Source organism: Hyla sarda, chromosome 4, assembly GCF_029499605.1.
Source record: "Hyla sarda isolate aHylSar1 chromosome 4, aHylSar1.hap1, whole genome shotgun sequence".
NCBI lineage: Eukaryota > Metazoa > Chordata > Amphibia > Anura > Hylidae > Hyla > Hyla sarda.
Genome location: NC_079192.1, coordinates 325932905 through 325955142, shown reverse-complemented (window position 1 = coordinate 325955142; position 22238 = coordinate 325932905). Strand labels below are relative to the sequence as shown.

At 48.2% G+C, this 22238-nt stretch overlaps 1 protein-coding gene and 1 long non-coding RNA gene across 3 annotated transcripts in view; one reads left to right on the top strand and one right to left on the bottom strand.

The window, feature by feature from the left end:
• Nucleotides 1-22238, top strand: part of LOC130369578 (uncharacterized) — a 115605-nt gene that overhangs the window by 80246 nt on the left and 13121 nt on the right. For both annotated transcript variants that reach the window (XM_056574993.1, XM_056574992.1), the window contains exons 10-11: nt 818-1018; nt 21510-21639. In XM_056574993.1, the coding sequence (XP_056430968.1) occupies nt 818-1018; nt 21510-21639 (331 nt within the window). The remainder of the gene's footprint in view (nt 1-817; nt 1019-21509; nt 21640-22238) is intronic.
• Nucleotides 599-22238, bottom strand: part of LOC130369581 (uncharacterized) — a 37941-nt gene continuing 16301 nt past the window's right edge. Inside the window, exons 3-5 of the long non-coding RNA XR_008892820.1 lie at nt 21571-21633; nt 1102-1162; nt 599-1003 (exon numbers count right to left, since the gene is read on the bottom strand). This is a non-coding gene — a long non-coding RNA (uncharacterized LOC130369581). The remainder of the gene's footprint in view (nt 1004-1101; nt 1163-21570; nt 21634-22238) is intronic.

Sequence of the window (22238 nt, the reverse complement as noted above, 5' to 3'; positions counted from 1 at the left end):
AAAAAAAAAAATCCAGAATACACCTTTAAGAAAGCTTGACAAAAATGTTAATAAGGATTCCTAAGTCTTATTAAGTAAGCCATGGTTTGATCAAATTTTCCTAAACTGTGTTCATTTGTCTTTAGTTAAGTCTTTATAGTGAATTTTTGTGGACTTCCTGAAAGTAGGAAACCCTATATAATATTTTTTAAAAACACAAAAATGTAGCCAGCACCTATACCCAGCACCTATACCCATGTTTTGCATGCTGCTGTGGCAAGTACAAAACATGTAAAAAGAGAAAATGGCAGCAGCACACTTGGTCAACAAAATGGAGGCTCTAAGCACACTTTTTGATCAAAACGTGTCCCCCCATCCACCACGCGGAGGTGGCCCATATCAGATGGGACCCTAACACTCACTTACCTCTGCTGGGCATCAATCCAAACCACTATCCACTATCAATCCAAACCACCCCCTGTGAAATAGGGGAGGGGATGCATGGCTACAGAGGGAGCCACTCAATACACGGGTGCTTGCTGCTGTGGCAAGTACAAAACATGTAAAAAAAGAAAATGGCAGCAGCACACTTGGTCAACAAAATGGAGGCTCTTAGCGCAGTTTTAATATATAAATATAATAATATGGTTACTACTATAAATGTGGAATGTAAACCATTAGGACAGTTTGTGGACTATAAATAAAGGATATGAATAACCACCCCTATAAATGATACTATATGTTAGTACTAGTAAAGTAGTAGTGATATATATATTTTACATGCTATATACTGTATGTTCCTATATTGTATTTTGTATTATATGTGTGCTTCCTATAGCAAAGAGTCATACGACATGGAAGACTCCAGACCAGAGAGAAGAGGACTCCGATGTCTCCTACAGAAACAGATGACAGAGCTGATCAGGAGGCCTCAATCCAGGATGCAGCGACCAGGAACAGCAGGGATATTAAGAAAGGGCATAATATTCAATAACCAGAGACCACTGACCAGCCAGACAAAGTCCTGTGGATATACAAAGTAAGAGTTTAATATCTGAGTATTGTTTTATAAATAGTAATAGTCAGGGGTCAAGTCCTGGGGAAAAAAGTGCAGGAACTCACCCAAGATTTTCACTCAAGAGCTTTTCCTGCAGAACTCCTGCTAATGGGAACGGTGTTCCTGCTGTGGAAAAAGTGCAGGAACTCAGTTCCCAGACATTCCTGACGGACTTGAATCCTGGTAATAGAGGTGCCATATATGTAATACCACTCAATAGACTGAGAGGTTTTAAAGGTGTATTTCGCTCTATAAGCTTTACTGCCCTATTAGGAAGGCATATAAGAGGGACAGGCATGGTCTTCTATTACCCCATACAACACAAAAATACTGTACTGTTGGGTTAATAGCAGCTATGGATGTCAAGAGAAAGTGCTCCAGGGGGAATGTACTGTTCTTACCAGTACTGAACATATTAAGTGGTGGGCAAAGATTATACCAAGTATGTAAGACAGGGGTTAACATGTGGGATTTTGATCAGTATTTGGTTCTTATTTTGGAGATCATTGTGGTCAGTATTTGATCAGTAGGAGGGGGTGCAAAATACAGAAAAAGGTACAAATCTTTTCACAATAGTTTGCCTAAAAATATTGACTAAAATACTATATGTGACCCAGGCTAAAATAATATGTAGTCATATTTTATAAATGAATTCAATAGAAAAATGTTTCATATTATCTAACAGAGAATTGTATTATTTTATTGTGGAGCAACCTTTTTAAAGTGTACCTGTCATCAACAAAAACTTTTTATATAACGTAGATAATACCATTAAACTGTATGTATATTTGTAATATACATTGGTTAAAAAAATGTATATTTTTGTCGCTATAAGGAGTCCAAATACAGGAAGTGAGGATGGACAAGCAGGACTCTGTGCTGTAAGGACAAGCAGGACTCTGTGCACTGAGGACAAGTAGGGCTACTGAGGACAAGCAGGGCTCTGTACACTGAGGACAAGCAGGGCTCTGTACACTGATGACAAGCAGGGCTCTGTACACTGAGGACAAGCAGGGCTCTGTACACTGAGGACAAGCAGGGCTCTGTACACTGATGACAAGCAGGGCTCTGTACACTGAGGACAAGCAGGTGTGGTAGGCCCCTGGGGTAGGGGTAATGTAGTCAGGGTATTGCTTAAGTATATCAGGGGTTAAGGTTAACCCTATAGTTCGTGATGCCAGGCTGAGGGCTAGTATGCTGAGATAATTCTCCGGCCTATCGCCGCCCTTCCCAGTAACGACAGGTGCATATGAATAATGACTGAAGGTCCACAAGATAGTTGAACTTGAACTTGGATAAACTTTACTTAAAGGCTTGCGATACATCCAATGAACAGTAACAGTCTCATCAATACAGTCTCTATACACTTCAGTGACTGGCAGTTGTTGCGGACCTTGACTTGTTTTATAAGTCTCTAGATTTAGGGTTAATTGCGAAAATCCATATGGATTTAGGGGATAGATAAGGTCCGGTGATCTTGCAGAGTGCTTAGGGATTGATACACTCACGGTTTTGTAATGATCAGCCGTTGCCGCAAGGCTCAGGAATAAACTCACTGATGACAGCAGCGCAGATCCTTCTCTCATAAAAGCCCGGGAACAAGAGAGCGAGCTATGGCCGCCACTCCCTTATATGGGCAGGGGCGGGGCCGTTTCAATTGGTCCGAATATCTGTCCCTCACTGTTACAAGGAATTGTGGGCGCAATACGTCACAGGGACCTCCAAAGGTCCTCAAGCAAAAACATAGTTTACCTGATCACGTGACCCGCAGGTCCTGTTACGCTCCGTACAGGTAATTAACCACTTATATACATTTGTACAATTATGTTTATATAAATCCTCAGTAAACTGTAAGATAACTAATATCTAGATGAGAGGTGACAAGGGGTGGACTAAATAAGAAGGACCCCGACGTCCTAGGGACTCTGGCTATGGGGACCTATATACAGGTACCGTATAGGATGCGGTCCCGGGAAACCACAAACCCCCTTACTTAAGATAAGTCGACCTCGACACCTGTCCCCTAAGACAGAGGGACTAGGACTAGAACAGGATGATCTATGAATTAGCTATACATCCTAGGTAAACATTGAACACATTTACATTCTCTGATACTCCTACTAGTATCTGGACTAGACAATAGAAATCTATCTAGACATTGGGACTATCTAGACATTAATACTATCTAGACATTAATTAAGCTATCTAACCTTTAGTCTCTAACTTCTTAGACATTTTTATTAAGCTTACTCTACATTTTAAAAGTTTACTAGACAATTAGGCAGCTATCTGACATGAAGTTGCTAGCTCCTAAGACATTTTATTAGCTCTCTACACATTTTTATGAGGCTAAATAGACATTAGTACAGCTCTTTATACCTTTAGTTTCAAGCTGACTAAACAATTTTCTTATCTCACAGATTTTATTCTTTTTGCCAACAATGACTTACCTGTTAGTACACATAAGGTTATACTGGCTAGCCGGAAGCTAGGTCACAGTAAGGCTGGCTGCTAGGGTCTATCGGCTACACGCTACTTACCCCTAGAGCACTTCACATAACCTACCTAGGTTACTTTAAGAATTACGTGTTTCATTTGTTAGCTCGCAAGAGCACCTACTGGCCAGGTAGAGCATCTCACACACGCAAAGAAGGAGAAGAAGTGTACCTAACAGTGGCAGGAATTGAACTTCAATAGGCTACAATCCCTAAAGTGCTTTCTTAAGTGAGATATTTATTTTGGTGTATGTATTAGAGAAACGTGAGGTAGTTCATTTAAGTCAGTAATCTAGAGTACTGAAAAGTTATGGGCAGCGCATTGAAGTGGGTTATCAAAGGTACTATGTGTGCAGGTACTAAATGTGAGTCTTGGTACCTTATGGGTAGTTTGCCCTGTGTAGTCCTTTGAGACCGCCGCAACACCACCTCCGAGTCGTCAGGAGTTCCTTCACTTGGGGATTCTTCAAGAACTTCAGTCCCCGAGGGACCAGCTGGAGGGCTGGAAACAGAAGCAATATCTTCGGTTGGACTGGGCGGTTCTCTGAAGACAGGTGGAGTAGGTGCATTAAGACTTGGAGCGGTCACAGGAGCAGGACTGATGTTTGGCGTAGCAACCAATGGTGGATGACAGGGAGCAACAGCTGTTGGCAATTGGCTAGGTGGGACGGCTGCTGGCAACTGACTGGGTGGAGCAACCAGTGGCAGCTGGCTGGATGGAGCTGGCAACAGTATACCCCAATACATGGTAGGCTGCTGAGATGGGAACAAAGGAACATCCATAGTGGGATGAATTTCTTCTCCTGGCACGTATTCTCTCACCGGCCTTGTGAGCCAAGCATATCTTCTTTCAGGCACACATTTATTCTATTCCTGTGGACCACCTGTGGCTCGAACCCTTCTTTCTGTACCTCATATACGTCCGTTTCAGGGTAAGGGACTGCAGTAATGGTGTATGGTTCCTTTTCCCACAATGAGTCCAATTTATGGGTTCTAGGGAATTTTCGGAGCCACACCTTATCTCCAAGCTGCAAGGGCTGTGCCGAAGCATGTCGATTATAATCTTTCTGCTGGCGCTCATGAACTTCACCCATTTTCTTCTCAACAATGTTTTTGGCTTCCTCAATTCTTCATTGATGCTCTGACACCCAACCTTGGGAAACCTGAGGGGAATTGTTGAAAGGTGCCTGCAGCCCGAAGGTCCGATCCTTTGGCAATTGACCGTGTCGGCCCATCATCAGGAAAAAAGGCGTATACCCCGTAGAGCAGTGGACAGTGTTGTAAATTTCTAGGAGTTCAGGCAACAGCTGAAGCCACTCTTCGTGCTTTGAGACAGAAGCAGCTCTGAGCATTTGGATGAACACTTGATTGATCCTCTCGCAGTGCCCATTCCCTTGGGGATGGTAGGCCGTCGTCCAGAGCTTCTTGCAGTCATACAACCGGCAAAGTTCTTGGAACAACTGGGCTTCACAGGCGGTTCCCCAATCCGTGAGGACCGATTTGGGACACCCCAGAGGTTGGATCCAATGACGATAGAAGAGCAGAGCAGCAGTCTTGGCGGTAAGATCCTTGACAGGGACCACGACCACCCACTTGGAATAATGATCCACCATGGTTAGAGCATGACAGTAGCCAGATCGAGTGGGGGCCAGCTTCACATGATCCAAGGCAACAATCTGGTTCGGCCTCTCTGTACAGATGGGATGTAAGGGGGCTCTTGCGTCAATTCGGGGATTCTTGATAACATTGCACAAGGAACACTCGGCACACCATTTCTCGATGTCTCCCCGCATCCCAATCCAGTAAAATTTCCTTTGGACGGTGGCCTCTGTCTTATGGACCCCGAAGTGTCCAGATTGATCATGATAGGCATTCAGGACCATGGCTGCATCTCTTCTGGGAACCACAATCTGTTGTATGCGGTCCCCGGAGACTGGGTCCAGGGAATTTCGGTAGACCAACCCCTTGTGCAGGAACAGGCAATTCCTCTGTTGCCACAGTCGCTTCAATTCAAAGTCCCCTTGGGGCTTGTGCACCCGAGTGGGCACTTTCTTGTGGAGGCAATAGTCTAGGAGGTCCCCGATAACCCGGCTTTCATCCTGAAGTGTCTTCCATGTAGACAAATCTTCAGGAACTTTGGGAGATTCAGGTCTGTCACCCGCCTGGGCAGTTAGAGCACTCTGGCTCACGAACCTTCGGTATAAGGGAGGCATTTCCACATCTTCCCACACATCTTCAGCAGGAGGTGCTTCTCCCGGGGCCATGCGAGAAAGTACATCCGCATTAACATTGGCTTTTCCGCTGCGGTACTTAATATTGAAATCAGAGTTAGCCAACCGAGAGGCCCAGCGTTGTTCAAGAGCTCCCAACTCAGCAGTGTTCAAATGGGCCAAGGGGTTGTTATCGGTGTAGACCGTGAAGGGAGTAGCAGCCAGATAGTCTTTAAACTTCTCAGTAATGGCCCAGACCAAGGCCAGGAGCTCCAGTTTAAAGGAGCTATAATTGGCGTCATTCTTTTCAGCACCTCGGAAATGTCGTCTGGCATAGGCAATCACCCTTTCCATGCCATCTTGCACCTGAGATAAGACTGCTCCCAGACCTTCGAAGCTAGCGTCTGTGTATAAACGGAATGGCAGGCTGTAGTCGGGATATGCCAAAATGGGGGGTTCCGTGAGGAGGTACTTCAGGACTCGAAAGGCATCTTCTTGTTCTTCAGCCCACTGTATGGGGAGCCTCCCATTATAATTGTCCCGGGCAGTCCCTCTCAGTAACTCAGTTAAGGGTCCAGCAATTTGAGCAAAATGGGGGATGAAGCGTCAGTAATAACCAGCAAATCCCAGGAAACTTCGGACATCCCATATTGTCCTGGGTGTAGGCCACTCTTTCACAGCACTCACTTTGTCTGGATCAGGTTGGACTCCTTGAGCACTGACGACATGTCCCAGATAGTGTACTTGTAGCTTTAGCAAGTGACATTTGGAAGGTTTAACCTTGAGTCCATGTTGGATAAGGACTTGGAAAACTTCTTTCAAGTGATCCAGGTGTTCCTGATATGTCCGGGAATAGACGATGACGTCATCTAAATACAACAGAACACTCTGGAAGTTAAGATGCCCCATGCATCGCTCCATTAAGCGTTGGAAAGTAGCCGGTGCATTGCACAGTCCAAAGGGCATACTTTTGAACTCGAAGAGACCCATGGGGGTCACAAATGCGGTCTTCTCTCGATCCTCTTCCGCCATTGGCACCAGCCTGTACCCGCTTGTCAGATCCAGTGTGGAAAAGTAGGCGGCAGACCCCAATGCAGTCAAGGATTCTTCAATATGGGGGAGAGGATAGGCATCCTTATGAGTTATGCCGTTCAACTTCTGTACCGCCTCTATAGCGCTCTGTAAAGCTACTGCATATGCTCTGGGAGTCTCACCCGGCTTCTGAAGTCGTTCATATAGTCTGAGGCGTACCTCCGAGGGAGAATGAGATTCAAACACTTGAGAAAATCCTTCAAAAATCTGTCCCACTGTGGCTTTATCAGCCGCCGCCCAGGTGCGAAGTTCCTCCAAGGCGGGTCCCTGGAGCTGTCCCAGAAGCAGCTGTATCTGTTGGTGAGGGGGTAATGCATAATATCCGAAGAGGCTGTAAAACTTTTCTTTAAAGTCTCTCAATGTAAAAGGGTCACCATTGTAGGTGGGAAGCACAGGATTCCCCAAGAAGACAGGTGCAGCAACAGGGGCTCCCAACACATAGGGAGAGACTGGAGGTGGACTTGCTGGGTCCTGCTCCGCCGGTGATGGAGGTCTTGCTGGAATCACAGGTAGAGTACGTCTTTGTGAGGTTGAAGGTGTTGGTGAAGGTGGCAACACCCTTCTGACTTGGGGTGGAGACCCCATTGGTGAGGCCACTGGAGCATCGCCCCCTTGCTGTTCAGACGGGGACTGTGGGGCTGCAGGTTTTGATATCTCTGTATTTTGTATGCTGGCCCTTTAAAGGGAACCAATCATCAGATTTTACCCTATATAACGCTTGGCAAAGCGTTATATAGGGTAAAATCTTTATTTTCGCCATTCCCGGGGGATGCTGCTGCCCCCAGGGATGGTGAAGATATGAAGTTATAAAGTAGTCACCGCCACCGCCGTAAGTAGTCACCTGGGCGGGGAGCTCTTCTCATCTACTCCCGTTCTTCTGCCGGCAGCGACGCCCCTCCGCTTGATTGATGGGCCGCGTCATTGTTCCGCTCACTGAACAGACGGAGCAAAGTGATGACGGGGCCTATCAATCAAGCGGAGGGGGCGTCGCTGCCGTCCGAAGAACGGGAGTTGGTGAGAAGAGCTCCTCGCCCAGGTGACTACTTACAGCGGCGGCGGTGACTAGTTTATAACTTCATATCTTCACCATCCCTGGGGGCAGGAGCGTCCCCCGGGAATGGTGAAAATAAAGATTTTACCCTATATAACGCTTTACCAAGCGTTATATAGGGTAAAATCTGATGATTGGTTCCCTTTAAATAGATCTTGAATTCCTAGGTCCCGAGGAGATACGCAGTTGTTCTCTAATCTGGAACTTGAGAGCGTAGATCTGAAATTTGAGAGCGGTGACTTGAAACTCAATAGCTTTTAGTTGAAATTTGAGTGCGTTGATCGGCAGCTGAAGTGACTCTATATAGGACTTCAATTCGGCAATCTGGTGTCTCAGAGTTCCGTACTGTTCCGGCACCTTACAGCTTCCAACCCATTGTCGCACTCTGCGCCTTTTCCCGCGCTGAACTATCTCTCTTTGTTGGTTTCCGGCACTAGACTCCAACAAAATGGCCGCTGCGGCATCGAGAGCTTCGGTGGGCGGGGTCTCTGGATCACGTGCGCAGGTGGGCCCCGCGCTAACTTCAGTTCTTCCTTTCACAGCTTGTAACTCCACTGCGCTGTTCGCCTCCCCCTTACTTTACATGCGCACTTCCTCCACACAGCACCGTGCACGCAACCCCTTACTCCGGAGTATAAATCACAGTACATGAATAAAGTTCGTTTTCTGGGGGGGAGTACACTTTCACTAGTGGCGACTGTAGTAGGCACACACCCGAATCCTGTTCGTGCGACGCCAAAAAGGCTTTGTGGTAGGCCTCTGGGGTAAGGGTAATGTAGTCAGGGTATTTCTTAAGTATATCAGGGGTTAAGGTTAAGGCTGAGGGCTAGTATGCTGAGATAATTCTCCGGCCTATCGCCGCCCTTCCCAGTAACGACAGGTGCATATGAATAATGACTGAAGGTCCACAAGATAGTTGAACTTGAACTTGGGTAAACTTTACTTAAATATCAACGAGAAAAAACAACAAGAGGTGCGCCCCTAGTGAGGACCGTTTATATAAAATGAAGGAGATAACGCAAAGATGGGTTCTTACCCCTAGGTGTTGCGCTCGGAGCACAACACCTACAGTAGCGTCCATATGCCGGAAATCGAATGGAACCGCTGCCACGAGGAACTTCCCGGTGTGACGTCAGTCAGTCCGGTGGATAACAATGGAAAGAGATATGTGAACAAGTTCCTCTAAAGAAGGCGCTGGTACCTGGAGATGAAAGTAAACTTCTTTATTAGCTAATAAAGAAGTTTACTTTCATATCCGGGTACCAGCGTCTTCTTTAGAGGAACTTGTTCACATATCTCTTTCCAAACTTTACTTAAAGGCTTGTGATTCATCCAATGAACAGTAACAGTCTCATCAATACAGTCTCTATACACTTCAGTGACTGGCAATTGTTGCGGACCTTGACTTGTTTTAGCAGTCACTAGATTTAGGGTTAATTGCGAAGATCCGACCGGATTTAGGGGATAGATAAGGTCCGGTGATCTTGCAGAGTGCTTAGGGATTGATACACTCACGGTTTTGTAATGATCAGCCGTTGCGCATGGCTCAGGCCTAAACTCACTGATGACAGCAGCGAAGATCCTTCTCTCATGAAAGCCCGGGAGCAAGAGAGCGAGCTATGGCCGCCACTCCCTTATATGGGCAGGGGCGGGGCCATTTCAATTGGTCTAAATATCTGTCCCTCACTGTTACAAGGAATTGTGGGCGCAACACGTCACAGGGACCTCCAAAGGTCCTTAAGCAAAAACCATAGTTTACCTGATCACGTGACCCGCAGGTCCTGTTACGCTTCGTACAGGTAATTAACCACTTATATACATTTGTACAATTATGTTTATATAAATCCTGAGTAAACTGTAAGATAACTAATATCTAGATGAGAGGTGACAAGGGGTGGACTAAATAAGAAGGACCCCGACGTCCTAGGGACTCTGGCTATGGGGACCTATATACAGGTACCGTATAGGATGCGGTACCGAGACACCACACAGGGCTCTGTGCAGTGAGGACAAGCAGGGCTCTGTGCAGTGAGGACAAGCAGGGCTCTGTGCAGTAAGGACAAGCAGCACTCTGTACGCTGAGGACAAGCAGGGCTCTGTGCTGTAAGGACAAGCAGGGCTCTGTGCAGTGAGGACAAGCAGGGCCCTGTGCAGTGAGGACAAGCAGGGCCCTGTGCACTGAGGACAAGCAGGGCTCTGTGCACTGAGGACAAGCAGGGCTCTGTGCACTGAGGACAAGCAGGGCTCTGTGCACTGAGGACAAGCAGGGCAGTGTACACTGGGGACAAGCAGGGCTCTGTGCACTAAGAACAAGCAGGGCTCTGTGCACTGAGGACAAGCAGGGCTCTGTGCACTGAGGACAAGCAGGGCTCTGTGCACTGAGGACAAGCAGGGCTCTGTGCACTGAGGACAAGCAGGGCTCTGTGCACTGAGGACAAGCAGGGCTCTGTGCACTGAGGACAAGCAGGGCTCTGTGCACTGAGGACAAGCAGGGCTCTGTGCACTGAGGACAAGCAGGGCTCTGTGCACTGAGGACAAGCAGGGCTCTGTGCACTGAGGACAAGCAGGGCTCTGGGCACTGAGGACAAGCAGGGCTCTGGGCACTGAGGACAAGCAGGGCTCTGGGCACTGAGGACAAGCAGGGCTCTGGGCACTGAGGACAAGCAGATCTCTGTGCACTGAGGACAAGCAGGGCTCTGTGCACTGAGGACAAGCAGGGCTCTGTGCACTGAGGACAAGCAGGGCTCTGTGTACTGAGAACAAGGAGGGCTCTGTGCTGTAAGGACAAGCAGGGCTCTGTGCTGTAAGGACAAGCAGGGCTCTATACACTGAGGACAATGAGGGCTCTGTGCAGTGAGGACAAGCAGGGCTCTGTGTAGTGAGACTCTATGACATGCTACGGGCTCACACATGACGATGATTGACAAGCCTGGAGTCTGCACAGAGCCCTCCTTGTCCTGTCCTCACTTCCTGTATTTGGACTCCTCACAGAGAATCACATGCAATAGCTGCAGAGACAGCATTTTTTCACCTATAAATATACAAATTTTTTAACCAATGTACATTTAAAATATACATACAGTCATGGCCGTAAATGTTGGCACCCCTGAAATTTTTCAAGAAAATGAAATACTTTTCACAGAAAAGTATTGCAGTAACACATGTTTTCCCTTTGTGTGTATTGGAGCTAAACAAAAAAAAAGGGTAGAAAAAAAGCTCATTGGACATAATGTCACACCAAACTCCAAAAAATGGTCTGGCCAAAATTATTGGCACCCTTTCACAATTGTGGATAAATAAGATTGTTTCAAGCATGTGATGCTCCTTTAAAGTCACCTGGGGCAATTAACAGGTGTGGGCAATATAAACATCACATCTGAAAGCAGATAAAAAGGAGAGTAGTTCACTTAGTCTTTGCATTGTGTGTCTGTGTGTGCCACACTAAGCATGGACAACAGAAAGAGGAGAAGAGAACTGTCTGAGAACTTGAGAATTAAAATTGTGGAAAAATATCAACAATCTCAAGGTTACAAGTCCATCTCCAGAGATCTAGATTTGCCTTTGTCCACAGTGTGCAACATTATCAAGAAATTTGCAATCCCTGGCACTGTAGCTAATCTCCCTGGGCGTGGACCGAAGAGAAAAATTGATGAAAGGTGTCAACACAGCATAGTCTGGATGGTGGATAAAAAGCCCCAAACAAGTTCCAAAGGTACTCAAGCTGTCCTGCAGGCTCAGGGAGTATCAGTGTCAGCAGGAACTGTCAACATTTATATGAAACTAGCTGAGTACCCGGCGTTTCCCGGTTTTTCCTTCCTAATCCTTGGAGAGGAAAATAAACAAAGGAGGAAGCTTTTGTCTTCATATCCCGTCCTCATATATTGTTGTCATATCCCGACCTCCTATCCCGTCATCATATCCCGACCTCCTATCCCGACCTCCCATCCTGTCCTCCTATCCCATCCTCCTATCCCGTCCTCCTATCCCGTCCTCATATCTCGACCTCCTTTCCCGTCCTCCTTTCCCATCCTCCTATCTCGACCTCCTTTCCCGTCCTCCTTTCCCGTCCATCTATCCCGTCCATCTATCCCGTCCTCCTATCCCGTCCTCCTATCCCGTCCTCCTATCCCGTCCTCCTATCCCGTCCTCCTATCCCGTCCTCCTATCCCGTCCTCCTTTCCCGTCCTCATATCTCGACCTCCTTTCCCGTCCTCCTTTCCCGTTCTCCTATCCCGTCCTCCTATCCCGACCTCCTATTCCGACCTCCTATCCCGTCCTCCTATCACGACCTCCTATCCCGTCCTCCTATCACGACCTCCTATCACGACCTCCTATCCTGTCCTCCTATCCCGTCCTCCTATCCCGACCTCCTATCCCGTCCTCCTATACCGTCCTCCTATCTCTACCTCCTATCCCGACCTCCTATCCCGACCTCCTATCCCGACCTCCTATCTCGACCTCCTATCCAGTCCTCCTATCCCATCCTCCTATCCCGTCCTCCTATCTCGACCTCCTATCCCGTGTCCTCCTATCCCGTCCTCCTATCCCGACCTCCTATCCCGTCCTCCTATCCTGTCCTCCTATGCCATCCTCCTATACCGTCCTCCTATACCGTCCTCCTATATCGTCCTCCTATCTCGACCTCCTATCTCGACCTCCTATCCCGACCTCCTATCTTGACCTCCTATCCCGACCTATCCCGGTCCTCCTATCCCGGTCCTCCTATCGCGTCGTCCTATCCCGTCCTTCTATCCCGACCTGCTATTCCGTCCTCCTATCCCGTCTTCCTATCCCAACCTCCTATCTCGACCTCCTATGTCGACCTCCTATCCCGACCCATAATATGTGTACCAGTTATTGAAATATCTCCAGCCGTACAGAAGTTATGTGGGAACATACATTTCCCATTGATTTGCATGGGACTTTAAACAAAAACCCTGACCCTGACAAATGGGGGTAGTTAAGGGTTAAATTAACTATCCTATATTTTAAGTGGATATATAAGTAACATGTGACCAAGTATTATCGAAATATCTCCAGCCGTTTGGAAGTTATGCAGTAACATATATTTCCCATTGACTTGCATGGGACTTTAAACATAAACCCGGCCCCTGGCAAATGGGGGTGAGTAAGGGTTAAATCACCTATCCTATGTTTGTTGTTGACATATAAGTAACATGTGTGCCAAGTTTCATGTTTATATCTTTAGCCGTTTGAAAGTTTTTGTGGAATATACACACATACATACATACACACACACACACGTTGAGTTTTATATATATATATATTAGCTGAGTACCCGGCGTTGCCCGGTTTTTCCTTCTTAATCCTTGTTGGGAAGGAAACTAAACAAAGGAGGAAGCTTTTGACTTCATATCCTGTCCTCATATATTGTTGTCATATCCCAACCAACTATCCCGTCCTCCTATCCTGACCTCCTATCCTGTCCTCCTATCCCGACCGTCCTCCCATCCCGTCCTATCCCGTCCTCCTATCTCGACCTCCTATCCCGACCTCCTATCCTGTCCTCCTATCCCGTCCTCCTATTTTGACCTCCTATCTCGACCTCCTATCTTGACCTCCTTTCCCATCCTCCTATCCCGTCCTCCTATTTCGACCTCCTATCGCGTCCTCCTATCCCGTCCTCCTATCTCGACCTCCTATCTCGTCCTTCAATCCCATCCCATCCTGTCCTCCTATCCCGACCTCCTATCCCATCCTCCTATCTCGACCTCCTATCCCGACCTCCTATCCCGTCCTCCTTTCCCGTCCTCCTATTTTGACCTCCTATCTCGACCTCCTATCTTAACCTCCTTTCCCGTCCTTCTATCCCGTCCTCCTATCCCGACCTCCTATCCCGTCCTCCTATCCCATCCTCCTATCTCGACCTCCTATCCTGATCTCCTATCCCGTCCTCCTATTTTGACCTCCTATCTCGACCTTCTATCTTGACCTCCTATCCCGTCCTCCTATCCTGTCCTCCTATCTCGACCTCCTATCCCGACCTCCTATTCTGACCTCCTATCCAGTCTTCCTATCCCGTCCTCCTATCCCGTCATCCTATCTCCACCTCCTATCCCTACCTCCTATCCCGACCTCCTATCCTTATCTCGACCTCCTATCCCGACCTCCTATCCCGACCTCCTCTCCCGACCTCCAATCCCAACCTCCAATCCCTACCTCCTATCCCGTCCTCCTATCCAATCCATCTATCCCAACCTCCTATCTCGACTTCCTATCCTGACCTCCTATCCCAATCTCCTATCCCGACCTGTAATATGTGTACCAGGTATTGAAATATCTCCAGCTGTACAGAAGTTATGTGGGAACATACATTTCCCATTGATTTCCATGGGACTTTAACCCTTTAACGACGCAGGAAGTATATTTACGTCCTGCGCCGGCTCCCGCGATATGAAGCGGGGTCGCGCTGTGACTCATCAACGCCAATCGCGGCGATGTTCGGTATTAACCCTTTAGAAGTGGCGGTCAAAGCTGACCGCCGCTTCTAAAGCGAAAGTGAAAGTATCCCGGCTAGTCAGTCGGGCTGTTCGGGACCGCCGCGGTGAAATCGCTGCTTCCCGAACAGCTTGCAAGACACAGGGAGGGCCCTTACCTGCCTCCTCGGTGTCCGATCGACGAATGACTGCTCCGTGCCTGAGATGCAGGCAGGAGCAGTCAAGCGCCGATAACACTGATCACAGGCGTGTTAATACCTGTGATCAGGATGAGAGATCAGTGTGTGCAGTGTTATAGGTCCCTATAGGACCTATAACACTGTAAAAAAAAAAGTTAAAAAAAAGTGTTACTAAAGGTCATTTAACCCCTTCCCTAATAAAAGTTTGAATCACCCCCCTTTTCCCATAAAAAAATAAAACAGTGTAAATAAAAATAAACATATGTGGTATCGCCGTGTGCGTAAATGTCCGAACTATAAAAATATATCCTTAATTAAAACACACGGTCAATGGCGTACGCGCAAAAAAATTCCAAAGTCCAAAAAAGCGTATTTTGGTCACTTTTTATACCATTAAAAAATGGATAAAAAGTTATCAAAAAGTCTGATCAAAACAAAAATTGTACCAATAAAAACTTCAGATCACGGCGCAAAAAATGAGTCCTCATACCGCCGTGTACAAGGAAAAATAAAAAGTTATAGGGGTCAGAAGAGGACATTTTTAAACATATTGTTACGCCGAGCGCTCCGGGTCCCTGCTCCTCCCCGGAGCGCTCACGGCGTCTCTCTCCCTGCAGCGCCCCGGTCACTCCCGCTGACCGGGAGCGCTGTACTGACATGGCCGTCGGGGATGCGATTCGCACAGCGGGACGCGCCCGCTCGCGAATCGCATCCCAAGTCACTTACCCGTCCCGGTCCCCTGCTGTCATGTGCTGGCGCGCGCGGCTCCGCTCTCTAGGGCGCGCGCGCCAGCTCTCTGAGACTTAAAGGGCCAGTGCACCAATGATTGGTGCCTGGCCCAATTAGCTTAATTGGCTTCCACCTGCTCCCTGGCTATATCTGCTCACTGCCCCTGCACTCCCTTGCCGGATCTTGTTGCCTTGTGCCAGTGAAAGCGTTTAGTGTTGTCCAAGCCTGTGTTACCTGAACTCTTGCTATCCATCTTGACTACGAACCTTGCCGCCTGCCCCGACCTTCTGCTATGTCTGACCTTGCCTCTGCCTAGTCCTTCTGTCCCACGCCTTCTCAGCAGTCAGCGAGGTTGAGCCGTTGCTAGTGGATACGACCTGGTTGCTACTGCCGCAGCAAGACCATCCCGCTTTGCGGCGGGCTCTGGTGAACACCAGTAGCCTCTTAGAACCGGTCCACCAGCACGGTCCACGCCAATCCCTCGCTGACACAGTGGATCCACAACCTGTAAGCCGAATCGCGACAGTAGATCCGGCCATGGATCCCGCTGAGGTGCCGCTGTCAAGTCTCGCTGACCTTCCCACGGTGGTCGCTCAGCAATCGCAGCAGATTGCCCAACAAGGACAGCAGCTGTCGCAGTTGACCGCCATGTTACAGCAACTTCTGCCTCTGCTACAGCAGCAACCATCTCCTCCGCCAGCTCCTGCACCTCCTCCGCAGCGAGTGGCCGCTCCTAGCCTCCGCTTGTCCCTGCCGGACAAATTTGATGGGGACTCTAGACTCTGCCGTGGATTTTTGTCTCAATGTTCCCTGCATATGAGATGTTGTCAGACTTGTTTCCTACAGAACGGTCTAAGGTGGCGTTCGTAGTGAGTCTTCTTTCAGGAAAGGCCTTGTCTTGGGCCACACCGCTCTGGGACCGCAATGATCCTGCCACAGCCACAGTCCAGTCCTTCTTCGCTGAAGTCCGTAGTGTCTTCGAGGAACCAGCCCGAGCTTCTTCTGCCGAGACTGCCCTGCTGAACCTGGTCCAGGGTAATTCTTCAGTGGGCGAGTACGCCATCCAATTTCGTACTCTTGCTTCCGAATTATCATGGAATAACGAGGCTCTCTGCGCGACCTTTAAAAAAGGCCTATCCAGTAGCATCAAGGATGTGCTGGCCGCACAAGAGATTCCTGCCAACCTGCAAGAACTTATCCATTTGGCCACCCGCATTGACATGTGTTTTTCTGAGAGACATCAGGAGCTCCGCCAGGAAAAAGACTTAGATCTCTGGGCACCTCTCCCACAGCATCCTTTGCAATCTACGCCTGGGCCTCCCGCCGAGGAGGCCATGCAAGTGGATCGGTCTCGCCTGACCCAGGAAGAGAGGAATCGCCGTAGGGAAGAAAATCTTTGTCTGTACTGTGCCAGTACCGAGCATTTCTTGGTGGATTGCCCTATTCGTCCTCCACGTCTGGGAAACGCACGCACGCACCCAGCTCACGTGGGTGTGGCATCTCTTGGTTCAAAGTCTGCTTCTCCACGTCTCACGGTGCCCGTGCGGATTTCTCCTTCAGCCAACTCCTTCCTCTCAGCCGTAGCCTGCTTGGACTCTGGTGCCTCTGGGAATTTCATTTTGGAGTCTTTGGTGAATAAGTTCTGCATCCCGGTGACCCGTCTCGTCAAGCCGCTCTACATTTCCGCGGTCAACGGAGTTAGATTGGATTGCACCGTGCGTTACCGCACAAAACCCCTCTTAATGTGCATTGGACCCCACCACGAAAGGATTGAATTTTTCGTCCTCCCCAACTGCACCTCTGAGGTCCTCCTCGGTCTGCCATGGCTCCAGCTTCATTCTCCCACCCTTGACTGGACCACCGGGGAGATCAAGAACTGGGACTCTGCTTGCCACAAGAGATGCCTCTCCCCCCCTCCCAGTCCCGTCAGGCAAGCCTCAGTGCCTCCTCATGGCCCCCGTCCTTGAGTCACCCTGCCCCGTGCCAAGCTTCACCCTCTGCCCTCCCTCCCCATTCCCACTCCTGCTGTACTGCCTGCCTTTGAGGAAACCCTCCATTCACTCCCGGTGTCCTCGTCCCAGGTTAAGCAGTTGTCGGACAAAAAAAGGGGGAGACCTAAGGGGGGGGTACTGTTACGCCGAGCGCTCCGGGTCCCTGCTCCTCCCCGGAGCGCTCACGGCGTCTCTCTCCCTGCAGCGCCCCGGTCACTCCCGCTGACCGGGAGCGCTGTACTGACATGGCCGTCGGGGATGCGATTCGCACAGCGGGACGCGCCCGCTCGCGAATCGCATCCCAAGTCACTTACCCGTCCCGGTCCCCTGCTGTCATGTGCTGGCGCGCGCGGCTCCGCTCTCTAGGGCGCGCGCGCGCCAGCTCTCTGAGACTTAAAGGGCCAGTGCACCAATGATTGGTGCCTGGCCCAATTAGCTTAATTGGCTTCCACCTGCTCCCTGGCTATATCTGCTCACTGCCCCTGCACTCCCTTGCCGGATCTTGTTGCCTTGTGCCAGTGAAAGCGTTTAGTGTTGTCCAAGCCTGTGTTACCTGAACTCTTGCTATCCATCTTGACTACGAACCTTGCCGCCTGCCCCGACCTTCTGCTACGTCTGACCTTGCCTCTGCCTAGTCCTTCTGTCCCACGCCTTCTCAGCAGTCAGCGAGGTTGAGCCGTTGCTAGTGGATACGACCTGGTTGCTACTGCCGCAGCAAGACCATCCCGCTTTGCGGCGGGCTCTGGTGAACACCAGTAGCCTCTTAGAACCGGTCCACCAGCACGGTCCACGCCAATCCCTCGCTGACACAGTGGATCCACAACCTGTAAGCCGAATCGTGACACATATAAATTTTCCTGCATGTATTTATGATTTTTTCCAGAAGTACGACAAAATCAAACCTATATAAGTAGGGTATCATTTTAACCGTATGGACCTACAGAATAATTATAAGGTGTCATTTTTACCGAAATATGCACTGCGTAGAAACGGAAGCCCCCAAAAGTTACAAAATGGCATTTTTTCTTCGATTTTGTCGCACAATGATTTTTTTTTCCGTTTTGTCATGAATTTTTGGGTAAAATGACTGATGTCTCTGCAAAGTAGAATTGGTGACGCAAAAAATAAGCCATAATATGGATTTTTACGTGGAAAATTGAAAGGGTTATGATTTTTAAAAGGTAAGGAGGAAAAAACGAAAGTGCAAAAACGGAAAAACCCTGAGTCCTTAAGGGGTTAAACAAAAGCCTTGACCCTCACAAATGGGGGTAGTTAAGGGTTAAATTAACTATCCTATATTTTAAGTGGACATATAAGTAACATGTGACCAAATATTATGGAAATATCTCCAGCCGTTTGGAAGTTATGCAGTAACATATATTTCCCATTGACTTGTATGGGACTTTAAACATAAACCCCGCCCCTGGCAAATCGGGGTGGGTAAGGGTTAAATCACCTATCCTATGTTTGTTGTTGACATATAAATAACATGTGTGCCAAGTTTCATGTCAATATCTTTAGCCGTTTGGACGTGATGCTGGAACATACGCACATACATATACACACACACGTTGAGTTTTATATATATACTAGCGGAGTACCCGGCGTTGCCTGGTTTTTCCTTCCTAATCCTTGTTGGGGAGGAAAATAAACAAAGGAGGAAGCTTTTGACTTCATATCCCATCCTCACATATTGTTGTCATATCCCAACCCCACATCCCGACCTCCTATCCCGTCCTCCTATCTCGACCTCCTATCTCGACCTCCTATCTCGACCTCCTATCTCGACCTCCTGTCCGACCTCCTGTCCCGTCCTTCTATCCCCACCTCCTATCCTGACCTCCTATCCGTCCTCCTATCCTGTCCTCCTATCCCGTCCTCCTATCTCGACCTCCTATCTCGTCCTCCTATCCCGACCTCCTATCTCAACCTCCTATCCCGACCTCCTATCCCGTCCTCAAATCTCAAGCTCCTATCCCTACCTCCTATTCCGACCTTCTATCTCGACCTCCTATCCTGACCTCCTATCCCGACCTCCTATCCCGACCTCCTATCCCGTTCTCCTATCTCAACCTCATATCTCAATTTCCTATCCTGTCCTCCTATCCTGACCTCCTATCTCGACCTCCTATCCCATCCTCCTATCTCAACCTCCAATCCCGTCCTCCTATCCCGTCCTCCTATCCCGACCTCCTTTCCCGTCCTCATATCTCGACCTCCTATCTTGACCTCCTATCCCGTCCTCCGATCCCGTCCTCCTATCCCGACCTCCTATCCCGACCTCCTATCCCGACCTCCTATCCCGACCTCCTATCTCGACCTCCTATCTCGACCTCCTATCCCGACCTCATATCCCGACCCGTAATATGTGTACCAGGTATTGAAATAGCTCCAGCCGTACGGAAATTATATGGGAAAATACATTTCCCATTGATTTGCATGGGACTTTAAACAAAAACCCCAACCCTCACAAATGGGGGTAGTTAAGGGTTAAATTAACTATCCTATATTTTAAGTTGACATATAAGTAACATGTGACAAATTATTATCGAAATATCTCCAGCCGTTTGGAAGTTATGCGGTAACATATTTCCCATTGACTTGCATGGGACTTTAAACATAAGCTCCGCCCCTGGCACATGGGGTGAGTAAGGGTTAAATTACCTATCCTATGTTTGTTGTTGACATATAAGTAACATGTGTGCCAAGTTTCATGTTAATATCTTTAGCCATTTGAAAGTTTTTGTGGAATATACACACATACATACATACACACACACACACACGTTGAGTTTTATATATATATATATTAGCTGAGTACCCGGCGTTGCCCGGTTTTTCCTTCTTAATCCTTGTTGGGGAGGAAAATAAACAAAGGAGGAAGTATTTGACTTCATATCCCGTCCTCATATATTGTTTTCATATCCTGACCTCCTATCCCGTCATCATATCCCGACCTCCTATCCTGTCCTCCTATCCCGTCCTCCTATCCCGTCCTCCTATCCCGTCCTCCTATCCCGTCCTCCTATCACGTCCTCCTATCACGTCCTCCTATCACGTCCTCCTATCCCGTCCTCCTATCCCGTCCTCCTATCCCGTCCTCCTTTCCCGTCCTCCTTTCCCGTCCTCCTTTCCCGTCCTCCTTTCCCGTCCTCCTTTCCCATCCTCATATCTCGACGCTTTGGGGTTGTTTTGCTGCCTCTGGCACTGGGTGCCTTGAATGTGTGCAAGGCATCATGAAATCTGAGGATTACCAACGGATTTTGGGTCACACTGTACAGCCCAGTGTCAGAAAGCTGGATTTGCGTCCGAGATCTTGGGTCTTCCAGCAGGACAATGACCCCAAACATACCTCAAAAAGCACCAAGAAATGGATGGCAAAAAAGCGCTGGAGAGTTCTGAAGTGGCCGCCAAATATTAAAGGGGTACTTTGCTGCTCAGCATTTGGAACAAACTGTGCCGAACGCTGGAGCCGGGGGCTCGTGATGTCATAGCCCTGCCCCCTCAAGATGTCACGCCCCGCCCCCTCAATGCAAGTCTATGGGAGGGGGTGTGGCAGCTGTCACACCCCCTCCCATAGACTTGCATTGAGGGGGCGGGATGTGACGTCATGAGGGGGTGGGGCTATGGCATCACGAGCTCCCGGTGCGGGCTCTAGTGTTTGGAACAGTTTGTTCCAAACACTGAGCAGCGGAGTACCCCTTTAAGTTAAGGGTACCAATAATTTTTGTCCAGACCATTTTTGGAGTTTGGTGAGACATTATGCCCAGTTATATTTTTTTCCTCCCTTTTTTGGTTTAGTTTCAATACACACAAAGGAAATAAACATGTGTATAGCAAAACATGTGTTACTGCAATCCTTTTCTGTGAGAAATACTTCATTTTCTTGAAAAATTTCAGGGGTGCCAACATTTACGGCCATGACTGTATAATTGTATTATCTACATTATATAAAAAGTTTTTGTTGATGACAGGTACACTTTAAGGGGTTAACAGCAGGCTTATCGGATGTAATGTGAACATTTATACCTCAGTATAGGTGCAGAGTAGACCACATACAGAACGCAAACTGAAAGAGAGTGAGGAGAAAGAAAGAAATAATATCTCTTGAAGATTAATTGCTAATATAAAGAATCCAGGGACAGGATGACTTAAGAGAGCTCTAACAATATTGAGCAGTCATAATGTTCAGGCAAAGAATTGTATAGGAATACTATGAATATATATACAAAGCATTGATCACTGTACTAACCTGCTATATTTCTTAGATCATTGTTCAGTGATGAAATGGATATGTTGGTTATGGCTACAGAATGTGGGGACATTTACCTATGGGAGTTTGATGATTCTGTCTCAGGTCCATTTCAAGAAGAAGATGATGAACAGCATCGTCTGAAGGTAAATCGGATCACTTTGAAGTATAAATTTAACTGAAACTCATGCAAAATAAGGTTAAATTTAGCACCCTCACCCTCTAAAACTTACTTCAGTTAGGTCATTAGGGTTGAATGAGCTTTCCAAAAGTTTGGTTTGCCGAGGTCGGCGAACTTTGGGAAAGAGTTTGGTTCGTGAAATGGCGGCGCAACTTAAGGGGTACCCCTCTGCTCCAGCACTTGGAAAATTTTGTTCCGAACACTTGGAGCGGGTGGTGGTGGTCGTGACGCCATGACCACGCCCCTTGTGACATCACGTTATGCCCCCTCAATACAAGTCTATGGGAGGGGGTGTGACGCTGTCACACCCCCTCCCATAGACTTGCATTGAGGGGGCATGGTGTGACGTCACGATGGGCATGGTCGTGACATCACAACCCCCACCGCCCGCACCCAGCATTGTAAATGAAGTTGGGGGAGGGGAGTGTATACATTATACAACCATTTATATGGCTGTATGATGTATACAGTGAAAATAGTGATACTTACTATCTTATAGCTTGCCCTGCCTCTGGGGATGATGTCACGAGAGGGCCGAAGCTCCACAAGAAGAGGCCCAGACTA